The following is a 13,210-nucleotide window of genomic DNA, read 5'->3' on the forward strand; positions in this document are numbered from 1 at the left end:
ATAATTGGAATTCGAATAGCCGATAAGGTCAAAGGTTAAACCTTTAGAATACCATAAACCAATGTAAGGGGTATGAATCAAATATCTAAGAATTCTCTTAACGGTCATTAAATGATAATCTTTTAGAGCAGCTTGAAATCTTGCACACATACACACACTAAGCATTATATTAGGCCTATATGTACAAAGGTAAAGTAAAGATCCAATCATAAAGCGATATACCTTTTGATCAACGCCCTTGCCTTCTTCATTGAGATCGAGATGTCCATTTGTTTGCATGGGAGTTTTGATTGGATTGACATTCTCCATGTCAAATTTCTTGAGCATATCTTTGATGTACTTGGTTTGACATATGAATGTCCATTCCTTAAGTTGTTTGATTTGAAATCATAGGAAGAACTTTAACTTTCCCATCATTGACATCTCAAATTCTTCACAGAACTTTTTATCAGTAGAACCAAATATAATGTCATCGATATATATTTGGCAAACAAATAAATCATTATCAAATTTTTTAATGAAGAGAGTAGAATCGGCTTTGCCTATGTCAAAACCCTTTTTGATGAGAAAGTCCCTAAGACATTCATATCATGCTCTAGGTACTTTCTTGAGCCCATAGACCGTATTATGGAGTTTGTATACATAATTAGGATACTTAGGATCTTCAAATCCAGGTAGTTGCTCCACATACACTAATCCAGAGATTGGCCCATTTAGAAAAGCGCTATACACATCCATTTGGTATAGCTTGAAATCATGGTGAGTAGTATATGCAAGTAATATACGAATTGACTCAATCCTAGCTACGAGAGCATAAGTCTCACCAAAATTCAAACCTTCTATTTGTGTGAAACCTTGAGCAACCAACCATGCATTTTTCATTGTCACAATCCTGTTCTCATCTTGCTTGTTGTGGAAAACCCATTTGGTGCCAATCATATTTTGATTGAGTCGTTCCACTAAGGATCAGATTTCATCCCTCTTGAAATTATTGAGCTTTTTTTGCATGGCCATCACCCAATTTGGATCTCCAAGTGTATCTTGTACCATCAAATGTTCCAAAGAAGAAACAAAAGAGTAATATTCATAAAAATTTGTAATTCTTAAACGAGTAGTTACCCCTTTCTGTATATCAAAGAATGTTGTCAACCGGGTGATATCTTTGGATGCTTTGGTGAACTCTTGGATGTGACACTTAAGATTGGGCTTGAATGTCTCCCTCTTCATTATCAAGTAAATTGTTGGAGTCATCATGAATTTGATCTTGACCTCAATCTTGACTTTGGTCTTGATCGTGATTTTATATAGGTGGCTCCACTTGAGTTGATGAAGATGGATGACATTGATCATTATTGGCCATTTGTAGCTCTTGGGGCTCTTGAGGTTTGATTTCACCTATTGCCATCTTCTTGATCGTCTCGTTTGGAATTTGTTCATCACCTAAAATATTAGGATCAACTTGCTCTACTTGAGAGCCATTAGTTTCATCAAATGTCATATCACACGCGATTTCAACACAAACAGTGATTTTATTGAAAACACGGTATGCATAGGCATTTGATCCATATCCAAGCAAGAAGCCTTCATCAACTTTAGGTGCAAACTTAGAAATTTTGGCCTTCTTATTTAGAATAAAGTACTTACTACTAAAAACTCTAAAGTAAGACACATTTAATTTGTTACCGGTTAGAAGCTCATAGGCGGTCTTCTTCAAGATCTTGTGAAGATATAACCGTTTGATGACATGGCATGCGGTGTTGATGGTCTGCGCCCAAAATTGATCTGATGTCTTGTACTCATCAAACATGATTCTTGCCAACTCTATGAGAGTCCTATTATTCCTTTAGACAACACTATTTTGTTGAGGAGAGTAGGGTACCGAGAATTCATGCGACCCCTTCTTCATCGAGAAACTCTTAAACTTGTGTATTCTTGAATTTACTTCCGTTGTCGTTTCTCACCCTTTTGGTCTTCACATTAAATTAATTTTAGGCTCTTCTCATTAATTTCTTGAATATGGCTTGTGTTTCACTCTTATCATGCAAAAAGAACACCCAAGTAAAATGAGAAAAATCATCAATAATAACTAAGCCATATTTGTTACTGCCAATGCTTATGTAGGCGATTGGTCCAAACAAATCCATATGAAGAATCTCCAATGGCCTTATCATCATCATCATCACGTTCTTGACGGGATGAGGAGTTCCAACTTATTTTTCCACTTAACATGCACTACAAATTCTGTCTTTCTAAAAAAACATTTGTTAGTCCTAATATGTGCCCCCCTTTTAGAAGTTTAGACAAATTCCTTATACCAACATTGCTACTCAGCGGTGCCATATCCAACCCATGCTAGACTTAGCAATCAAACAATTCTTAGGCCTCACTTCATCCGTTGAAAAATCAACAAGATAAAGCTTGACCTTCAAATGACCGGTGAAAGCTATTGAGGAGTCTTCCCTTCTAGAGACGGTCACACACTCATTAGTAAAAAGACAATTATAGTCTATTTCACAAGTTGTGATATGTACAACAAATTGTAGCTAAGAGATTTAACTAAAAAGACGTTTGAGATAGAATTATCATTGGATGTAGCAATTTTACCTAAGCCAATCACCTATCCTTTTCTATCATCTCCAAATACAATGTTCTCATGTGATCCTTCATTTTCTTCAAATAATGAGAACATACTCTTATCTCCGGTTATATGATTGGTGCATCCACTATCAGGCACCCAACTTGATCCATTGAAGGAGTATACCTACAAAACCAATTATGCTTTTGCTTTAGATACCCAAATTTATTTAGATCCTTTCACGTTAGTCACAAGAACTATTGGCACCCACACATTCCTTTTTACAACTCGATCCGTTATGCGAGTACCAACATATAGAGCAACCACTTTACCACGGTGGTTTCTTTTAAGCACGTAAGAGGCATAAAAAGTAGCTTGAGGTGCATGGCCTTGAGATTGCTTGGCTTGTGTGGTGAGATCAACTTGCTTGCCTCCCTTGATGAATTTGAGACACTCCTTACCATTTATCACCACATGCTCACTTGGCTTACTCATATGCATGTCAAAGATAATCCTTCTCTTTTGCTTGTTGTCCTTGACCTCAATGTCTTGTATAGGGCATATTTGGATCTGTATGTCTTCAAGCACCCATACTTAACCAAGGCATTTAGCCTCTTATTTTTCTTTTGTAATGCTTGCAATGATTGAGCATTAGTAGCACAAGCATTTATATCAATATTATAGAAATGAGAGCAACCTTGACTAGTGGATGTATTAGAGAGCAATGTTGCATCATTAGAGGAAGATGTGCTATTCCTAAGGGCATCAAATTGTACTTCAAAAGCTTTATGAGTTTAATCCAAACAATTAAAATTCTTTTGAAGTGTGGCATTGCTACCCTCTAGACTAGCAATTGAGATATTGACCAAATAAAAATCTTTGGTCAATTTCTCAACTGTCTCCGTCTCTTTAGCAAAGAGCTCCTTGAGTTCAAGGCTTCTCTCCTTTTTAAGGATAAGCAAGTCCTCTTGCTTCTCAAGAATCTCCTTTTGACTCTCTATTGTTTCCATTAACTCATTTTAGACATGATATTTTTACTTAGATCTTTAAGCAAAGATTCAACACTATCATTATCGCTATCGCTATCGAGGAGCTTGGGTTGTGTTTTTACCTTGCGCCCTTTTGCCATAAGACACTTGTGAGTGTCATCATCAAAGTCGCTCATGTCACTAAAGAGTGACTTTGTTAGTGTAGAGGAGCGGATGACGATAGTGGCGACCCTTTTATCATCGGAGTCGGAGTCAGAGTTGGAGTCCCACTCCTCGTCGATGTGAGTTTGACCAGAATAGATCTTCTTGTGGGTCTTGTACTTATCTTTCTTGTAAGGCTTGTTCTTCTTTTCTTTCTTGTCTTTGTTCATCTTCTTGTTAGGACACTCAGTGATGAAATGGTCAGCTTCGTCACACTCATAGCAAGCTCTCTTGGATGATTTTATTTTGGACTTCTCTCTCTTGTACTTGCTATAGCCATCTTTCTTCATAAATTTCTTGAACTTCCTTATAAAGAAAGCAATTTCTTCATCATCAGAGCTCTCTTTTTCACTTAAGCTCAATTCTTCATCTTGCTTGCTCTTACTTGCCTTCAATGCTACTTCTTTGTTATTAGAGGTCAAGCTTTGCTTGATAAGGTTCTTGACTTCATTGGCTTCCTCCTTCATGAGCTCATGAGCAAGAATTCTTCTAAACACATCACTTGGTGTGAGTCTCTTGTAATCCTTTCTCTCACGGATGAGTGTTACCAAGGTGGGATTCCTTGGTGCGAAGGCTCCTAGCAATCTTTTCACCACCTTGTGGTCATTTAGCTCTTCACTTCCAAACCCTCTAATCTTGTTCACTAGTACCATCATGCGGTCATACATTGCTTGAGGGATTTCATCGTCCTCCATCACAAATCTTCCCAATTTCCCTTCAAGCAACTCTATCTTTGATTCTCTCACACTTATGGTGCTTTCATGAGTGACTTGGAGTGTGTCCCATATCACTTTAGCATCCTCAAGCCCGTCCACCTTGTTTAACTCTTCAAGGCTTAAGGCACCAAGCAACACACTTGCGGCTTGTGCATTATGGTTAAGGTTTTGCTCTTGTTTGGGAGTGAGCTCTTTGTCTTCATCCGGTAGCTCAAAACCTGTACACACAATCTTCCAAATACTTGAATGAAGAGAGATTAAATGTAATTTCATTTTGTGCCTCCAAGCGGTATAGTGCGTGCCATCAAAGTATAGCACATGCCCGGACGACACAGAAATGTAAGAATTAGATACATTCAACTTATCATAATTGAACTCAATTGCAACTCCCTTGCCTTTTTTGTCGCCCGATGTATCATCCTTCGGACTCTTCGGGCTTTTCAGACTTTTCTCCCAGTATGTTGACATCTTTAAATTTTCCAAGTGGTGAAGCCTTACAAGAGATTAGGCTCTGATACTAATTGAATGTACGAGATGTCACCTAGAGTGGGGTGAATAGACGTTCCTACAAAATAAAAAACTTAGTAGCAGATTAATAGAATCTGGATATTCCGAATTCAATCCGGAACTTTCGGGTTTCGGAAGTTCCGAGCTCAACACGGATATTCTGGTTGGAACACGAAATTGAAAAATAAGAACACCTAAACAAGTCTAGATTATTTTAAGTGTTACCACATGTTCCAAAGGTTGTGTAGAGGTTTTTTAATAGAACACTTGCAACCACAAACTTACAAATATGTAGATCGGGAAAATTGCCCAAAAGTCAACTAGAATAAGAATGAACACAAGACTGCAAAGGAGACAAGAATTTATTTCCCGAAGTTCAGATCCAAAGATCCTATGTCTCCGTTGAGGTGCTCACAAAGAGCCGGATCTCTTTCGACCCTTATCCTCACCAAGTGATCATGAAGATCGAGCTTTGGCTTACTCGATTGTCCTCTTCCCTTGCGGAGGCAATGATGACCTTCACAAACGCCCCATGGCACTCCACAATATTAGGTGCTCACCGGATGACACTAGCCGTCTAGGAGGATGAACCTCCAAGAATAACAAATGCGGCTCGATCGGCTTGATGATGAACTCAAGTGCTCAAAGATTTGAATATGGCTCACTAGCACTCAATCTCTTGCTCTCACACCCAACTCTCAATTCCTTGCAAGAATTGATGCCCTAAAGGAGTGGAGAGAGTTATTGAATGGATTTAAAGGCTTTTGTATTGTTGTTGTTCAGCAGCAAAAGAAGGGAGGGGGTGAAGGGGTATTTAAACTATTCCCCCAAAACTAACCGTTATGTAGCTTTTTGTACTAATCCGGAAATTCCAGGTTCAACCCGGAACTTCTGGGTTGGCGCAAAACTTAGCACCAGAAGACCCCCCCGCTCATAAGCTAACCCGGAGGGTTCGGACACAATATAGAATCCGGAAGTTTCGAATCAACCCGGAACTTCTAGGTCCAGACTAGAAAGGAACCTAAGGACCCCCAGCCGGAACCCAATCCAGAGGTTCCAGCAACCCGGAACTTCCAAGTTGGCTTAAAACATCAAACCGAGCACCCATGCTTGGAGCTCTACCCGGAGGTTCTAGCTACCCAAAACATCCGAGTTGCACCCGGAACTTCTGGATACATAGAGCAACTTTGAAAAATCGGTGTTCGTGGAGTGATTTATGTCTCTCATCTTTAGGTTAAAAATGTTAATTTGAGCACTGAGATACTTTCAAGACTATATACACACATCCCTCTTGATAGTACGACATACCTATACTCAAATTTGAAAATAAAATTAATTTAAATCTAATGAGTAACCACGTGCCGCTACTCTTTTCTTTTCGAGAGATGCCAACACCTTTTAACATCTTCAATGGGACTAATACCTGTTCATAACCTCATTAAACTTATTAGTCCTTTAATCATTTGTCATCAATGATCTAAAACCCACTTATGAGGCCTAGATGCACTTTCGCATACATCATATTGACTCTTTTCTAATAAAAGGTTTTAATGAAGCAACATATACACAAGAATGCCATATTTTCATTTTCCTTACCGAGGGTTTTTATGAGATATCAGAGACATATTGATCCACAAATCATACCTATTGTTCTCTAAATTTGCTTATAGGTTATTCCTTTTCAAGGTTTTCTCATACGAATTTACAATAAGATAATAATCAATATATGTGTCGGAGGATTAACTCCTGTCGCAGGGATCCCGAGAGACCCCTTTTTAGAGATTCGGCCGGGGGGATGATCCTGAATAAGTTCGTCGGAGAAATGAATGAGAGTAAATACAACGGCCGGTGGTGGGGGATGATGACCTAGTGCAAAAGGAAGTAAATGCACCAAAGTTTAGACAGGTTCGGGCCGCACGGGGGCGTAATACCCTACTCCTGTATGGATGCAATAACTGTCTTGAGGGAGATCCCTCAATGATGTAGCTGGTTACAAGAAATATGATCTAACTAAGAGCTTGAGGTTCCTTGTTCTTCGGTTGGAACTGTGCTCAACCTTGCTCACAGTGTCTCTCCTCGTTCGCTCGGTTCGTTGTGGGGTTGGTCTTCTTCGTGAGTGAATTCGCGTTTAGCCCCGAGCTTGTCCTTGCTTCTGTGTTGCCGGCTTTTTTAAGCACTTGCCGGCTACGACATGCCCCGAACGGGAAGGAGGGGGGCACAAGGTCCAAGACGCCATCACTGGGAAATGCGTCATCATTTCTTCTGGGCGAAGTGACCGGAGGGTGGAAAAACACCGCCCGCCCGGTCACCTATCACTGTGGACGCCCTGGCAGCGGGCACCATGGAGGGGGCCCACCAGGCAGCCTCAGAGCAACCCGGCGTGCTCGCCCTGTCTGGTTCCTCTGCCACAGCAGGGCGGCAGGCGGAACGTGATCCTCGCGATGACCGGCGATACGGGATGGGACCCGTGCAATTAATAGCCCCACGCCCCTCTGCCAAAGCATGGCAGGGATTGACGCTGCGGCGGGAGCAATTGGATGTGTTAGGCCACGCACGCTCATTAAATGCGGCTTCGGACCTCTGACTGGCAGACACCTCATTGATGGGCCCTTCGGGGGCCTCTCTGGGTCGTCGGGGAACCGAGTGCTTGGGGGTACTATTCACCTCCCGGGCACTCTCTCCCGGGAATGCCTATCTTTGTCTTCGGGGTACCGGGTGCTCGGGGGTACTGTTCACCTCCCCGAGCGCTCTCTCCCGAGCACTCTTGCACGATCCTTCGGGGAACCGAATGCTCGGGGGCCGCCACGTGCAGCCCCGAGCATTCTCTCCCGGGCACTCTTTGTGTGGAACCTCAGGGAACCGAGCGCTTGGGGGCTGCTACTCGCAGCCCTGAGCACTCTCTCCCGAAACTTTAGCTCTTCTGGTCATCGGGGGACTAGGGTGCTCGGGGGTGACCTGGCACCGGCCCGAGCACTTTTCTTCCCGGTACTTAGACTCCGCGGATCATCGGGGGACTGGGGTACTCAGGGACCAATGACTGTGGCCTCGAGCACCTTCTCCCGGGACTCGAACTCTCCTTACCCGGCGGGAGAGACCTCGTGGGATGGCGATACGTGGCGGATGGCTGGCCTGTCCTCGGGACTCAGGGACCCCCGGTTCTTGATACACCGATAATATGATATTATTTTCTCCTTATTTCTGTATTAGATTTTAAAAGAGTTTTAATGGCATATCGTCATATTATTACTATCACTCTCCTCATATTTTTCGCACATAATTTTTGAAGTGTTCTCGAGATGATATATATACATGGGATGGTATTGATAAGGGGAGTGTTATATACTAAAATGACCAACATCACTAATCGTCTGGCAACTGCCTTGCAATTACCTATGTTCTTTGGGCAATAGACATCCGTTTAGAAGAGATGTCTTCCGAAGATACACGAATACAACTATTCACCATATATAAATATCTATAACTATCAATAAGAAAACCAACGGTTTAAATCCATTCATGTATTCATTTTTTTACATTCAATCTAGTTCAAACAGTATGAACATCTTTGACACAGCACCTTTGCCTCAGTTTGCTGTACATGGCTAGCGGCGGGACTAGAAAGAACTTTATTAGAGGAGTCAAATAATGAGAAATAAATCATCAAAAGGGCTAAATAGGTATTCTTAACTATACTAGCCCGTAATTTTTGGTGTTTGCAATGGGAGTGCGAGAGCCAAGGCCTCTGCCAGCCACTGTGTACGGCTATCTCCAATGCATCTTGTATTGTCTATTTAAGCTTATTCATGAATGGATTGAATCTTACCAAGTCTCATATGAAACTAGTTAATGCTTCGAAAGAAACTGTGCTCTGTATCTTTTGAGGGTTAAAAGTTCGGCTAGCTGTGAATATAATAATATTATTTTATGGAGAAAACCATTTCCCAAAGACAAAGAAAAACATATCGATTGCTTGGAATCCGGAAATACTCCTTTCTACCTAAAAGGCTAAAAGAATAAAGAAGAACGCATGATCAAGTTTCAAGGGAAATAAATTTTATGAAGTAATGTTACATACATCTCTTCCTGCAACACTAGTTAGATGATCACCACTTGTTCTCAACATGAATCTCAGAGTGATGAATCTCACTAAAATGAAAAATTATTTTATATGCTTATTATTTGACATATATGGTTAACGTTAAGTAGATCTTATCATCATTTTAAGATCTACATTGAAGATAGATGATAACCATCCAATAATACTTATAGAAGAAGACATATACAATACCACTAAATAAAATTTATTTTCATTAAAGGGCAAACAACATCATATTTGGCTCTTTGCAGCCCACCGGAAGTTCGGGACTACACGGTGGGCCCTACATGTCAGACAGGGAACCCGGGAACTGTCAAACAGCAAAAAGAGCCGAAGGGTTTTGTGCTGCGAGACCAACCACAGCAGAGACAAGGGTCAGCCCAGCCAGACGCCACCGCCGCCGTGGTCGCGCCGCACGTAATAACTCTCGAGACTCTCGAACTCCTCGCGCTCGAGAGAGAAGGCAAGGAGGAGAGGACCCTTCGGGACGAGAGGGAGGGCGAGGATGGGCTCGGGGGACGGAGAGGTCGCCGCGAGCAAGGAGAAGGGCGGCGGCGGCGGCGTCGAGCGGGTTTCGCTGGACGGCGTGCGGGACAAGAACGTGATGCAGCTCAAGAAGCTCAACACGGCGCTCTTCCCGGTCCGCTACAACGACAAGTACTACCAGGACACCATCGCCTCCAAGGACTTCTCCAAGCTCGGTGCGCCCGCCCATCCATCCCTCAATCCGTCTCCCCTCTCTGTTCCCTGTTCGACGATTCTATCCCTAGCTCAGGCCCCATCCACGCGGGGATCGGTTATTGAGTTCCTCTGGTTGATATTTGTTTTGGGGATGCACGTCTTAGAGCTCTTGGATCTGCGGTTAGCGTCTAAAGGATGAGTTTTGCTGCGAGATTGTGCAGAAGCCATTAGGATTTAGACGAATGTGATGTATAAAAAGGGATGATTTGTTTGGTTATGGCCGATCTTGGAGGGTCTAGGTAGCCCCAAGTTGAAATTCATCCCTCTGTTGGCCCTAGCTGATTCTGTATGAAATAGGTCGCTGCTCCTGGTTCCTTGATGCCATTAATTGAATGTTTCTTTTACTGTATTTTTATGTAGCTTATTACAGCGATATATGCGTCGGTGCGATCGCATGTCGCCTGGAGAAGAAGGAAGGAGGGGCGGTCTGTGTTTACATCATGACCTTGGGTGTACTGGCACCATATCGTGGCCTTGGTATCGGTGAGTATTTCCCCCATCTGATTCTTTTTCAGTTATTTGATGAGATCGTCCTGTTTGCCATGAGATTGAGATATTCCCTAGCCTTATAAGTGAAGAGGTGCTTGTATCATCATTGGTTTAGATAGATATACTTGATCACTACATCATGAGTTTGCGAGCTTCTATTCGTGATAGTTGACAACTTGACATTGTCAATCAAACAGTATAGTTGTATGTACACTGGATTGCACCATTGACCATTGTCATGTTTTCCAGCCTAACTTTTGATTGTATTAACAGTGTTCTGGCACCATCTTCTTTTAGCACAACCCAAAAAAGTAGTACTATATGCTCATTAAGTTCAGGGTCAGTATTGCTATGTTCTGTAGAACAGCGTATGTGCTGCTTAGATGGCAATATTATTGTTGAGTGATACCTTCTGTAAGAGAATATAAAAAATGAACTACAGTTTTTTATTTGCAAGAGCGATCCCAAAGTGCTGATACCATTCATGTTAGTCTTAGCTTCTCGAACTTGTTTGCATTTCTGGAATATACCTGCTGGTAGTCTTGCTCATATCAAGTTGGTATATATCACTTCTGCTGCTTTTCTCAAGTGTTAATGCCTAAGCAACAATGTGTAAGTGTCAGTACAAAAAAAAAGCAGGTTAAAACCTAATACACTTTTTCTTTAACACCACTCAAGCCACAGATTAACATAATCCAAGTTAATAACTTGTAGATTGTTCTTTCCCATATCAAGATAAAATACCTTCTGACTTTAACTCCATCAGGAAGCTTAAAGAATCATTGCGCAAAAAGTGTGTACCATGGTAACACCTTTGTGTATATTTTGCCAGTAACCATGTAGTCTTTTTCAAATATACGTGCTTTAAGAGCTGATTCTGGGGCACACAATATCAGCCTTTGACGTCTAGACTCTTTCCTTAAAAAAATAGTTATTTGTACTCTTTCGATAAGTTTCAGAGTCTGCTAAATACTAAGGTGACACCACTCGTTAACTGTTCTATTACCTGCTAAGATGGTTATCTTCTGGCTGTTGAATTCCATAGATTCCAGATGGAGTTTTAGAAGCTAACACAGTCTAATATTCAGTAAATGTGGACCTCATGCTGCAACTTCTGCTGTTTACACGTGACTCCATTTTTAAAACAAATAAGTTCTAAGGGTAATTTTTAGAAATCTTTAGAAGTCAGTGTTTGATAAGAATGTTTGTATTTGGAGGCTATTCTTCATTAACTTCTGTTCGCACTTGTACTGCAACACGCTTTTGAATATGGATGCTAGTTGAAAAAGATAGGAATATTGATTTTTTTAATTAACTTCCCGTGCTTGAAATGCAAATTCCAATTTTTTCGTATTTTGAATTATTATGCGCTCACACGAAACGGACAGAATATGATTAATGCCCACTTATAATTGGTTGATTTTATTTTGACAGGAACAAAGCTGCTGAACCATGTTTTCGACCTCTCTGCAAAACAGAACATCTCTGAGATATACTTGCATGTTCAGACAAACAACGACGATGCCATTGCTTTCTACAAGAAGTTTGGGTTCGAAATAACACAGACGATACATAACTACTATATGAACATTACGCCACCAGACTGCTATGTTCTTACCAAATTTATTGGTCAGGCTGCTACGAATAAATGAGCAACCACCCCTCCTTTTGTGACACACCTTCACCACCGAGTTATGGTGGAGATAGTTGGGGTCTTGTCGCAGTTTGTGCTGTGTTATCATTTTATGAGCTCTGACATTACAGACATCTGAGTAGCCTTGCTACAGCACCGAGACATCATTTGTGCCTTAACATTTTCTTGGTTTGCCGTGTTCGTGGGAGAGCTATGATCTTACATGGAAATCAGCATAGGTCTCTCATGCCCATTCAGGCTTCGTATTCTCATGAATCACAGTGTCAGGATGTTCTGCATGCTCACTTTGGTTGACTCATGACGATTCAGTTGTTTAATGAAGTGTTCATGCCAGGCCCTCATTCTTTTGCTCATATATTGCTTCCAAAACGAAACGTGTATGTGCCCCGTGATGCTATGTTTCTGCCGTACGCAAGCTCAGTTTGCAGTATACATACAGTTGGAGTCGGCTTGTTTCAATTTTTTTTTGGTTTTTTGAAAGGCATCACTACCGGTTGGAGCAATTTTTTTTTGGTTTTTTGAAAGGCATCACTACCGGTTGGAGCTACAAATCGGTAGTGAGGCTTACTTTTAGCGTTTGTTTTAGATTCGATACGGATAATTACTGATTATCAGTGGCGAGTAATTTTAATATTCCTCACTAATGATGATTTTGTGCACTCCTTCGGCTGCGTTCCTTCACGATGGGAACTGTTGTGTTCCGAATTCGCAATAACTCAATCGCAGAACAACATGATACTTTGGGGCTTCAATCGATAGGTAAAATTCCATGGCAGTTTGGGGGTGACAGGAAGAACAGCGGGAGGCGCAACGGCAAGCAGACCGGACTTGACGGACACCGGTTACACGGCTCAAGGCCAAATTGTGAAAAGCCCACGCCTGATTTTCCCGCGGAATCTCTTCGGCTCTCCCGCCCGTCCAGTGCCACCTGTCTGTCATGCTGTTGTCGACAGCAGCTGTGACAGGAACACAAGTGTTTGGAGGAACGGGAGTCAGATCGTCTAACTACCAACTGATATCCTTCAGCCAACAGCAAAATACCTATGCGGTCACGCATGTATGAGCTCAGATGAAATCCTGTCCACGTTCCAGGATGGTTGTTTGAATGAAACCGATAGGCGATGCAGCGTCTAGGAATATTCAATCAATACTATCATTTATGCCGAGTTTCGGCAGACATTGCCGACAAAACCCGTGGGAACTCGATCAGTTAATCATGCACCGGCCACTAAATACAATTAG

General features: G+C 41.7%; 1 protein-coding gene across 1 annotated transcript; it reads left to right on the top strand.

Moving 5' to 3' along the window:
• The first annotated feature begins 9,421 nt into the window (after positions 1-9,421).
• On the top strand, positions 9,422-12,223 carry LOC133915620 (uncharacterized). The gene is made up of 3 exons (XM_062358844.1): positions 9,422-9,785; positions 10,186-10,308; positions 11,749-12,223. Exons 1-3 carry the CDS (start codon positions 9,590-9,592, stop codon positions 11,964-11,966), a joined length of 537 nt encoding a protein of 178 aa, XP_062214828.1. The 5' UTR covers positions 9,422-9,589; the 3' UTR covers positions 11,967-12,223.
• The last annotated feature ends 987 nt before the right edge of the window (positions 12,224-13,210 follow it).

Source organism: Phragmites australis, chromosome 1, assembly GCF_958298935.1.
Source record: "Phragmites australis chromosome 1, lpPhrAust1.1, whole genome shotgun sequence".
Classification (NCBI taxonomy): Eukaryota; Viridiplantae; Streptophyta; class Magnoliopsida; order Poales; family Poaceae; genus Phragmites; species Phragmites australis.

What these genes read in the sequence shown, in the direction of transcription:
- LOC133915620 (XM_062358844.1), top strand. Translation starts at nt 9,590, where the DNA reads ATGGGCTCGGGGGACGGAGAGGTCGCCGCGAGCAAGGAGAAGGGCGGC. An exon ending in CAAGGACTTCTCCAAGCTCG is followed by an intron (nt 9,786 to 10,185) that starts GTGCGCCCGCCC and finishes ATTTTTATGTAG; the next exon opens with CTTATTACAGCGATATATGC. An exon ending in ATATCGTGGCCTTGGTATCG is followed by an intron (nt 10,309 to 11,748) that starts GTGAGTATTTCC and finishes TTATTTTGACAG; the next exon opens with GAACAAAGCTGCTGAACCAT.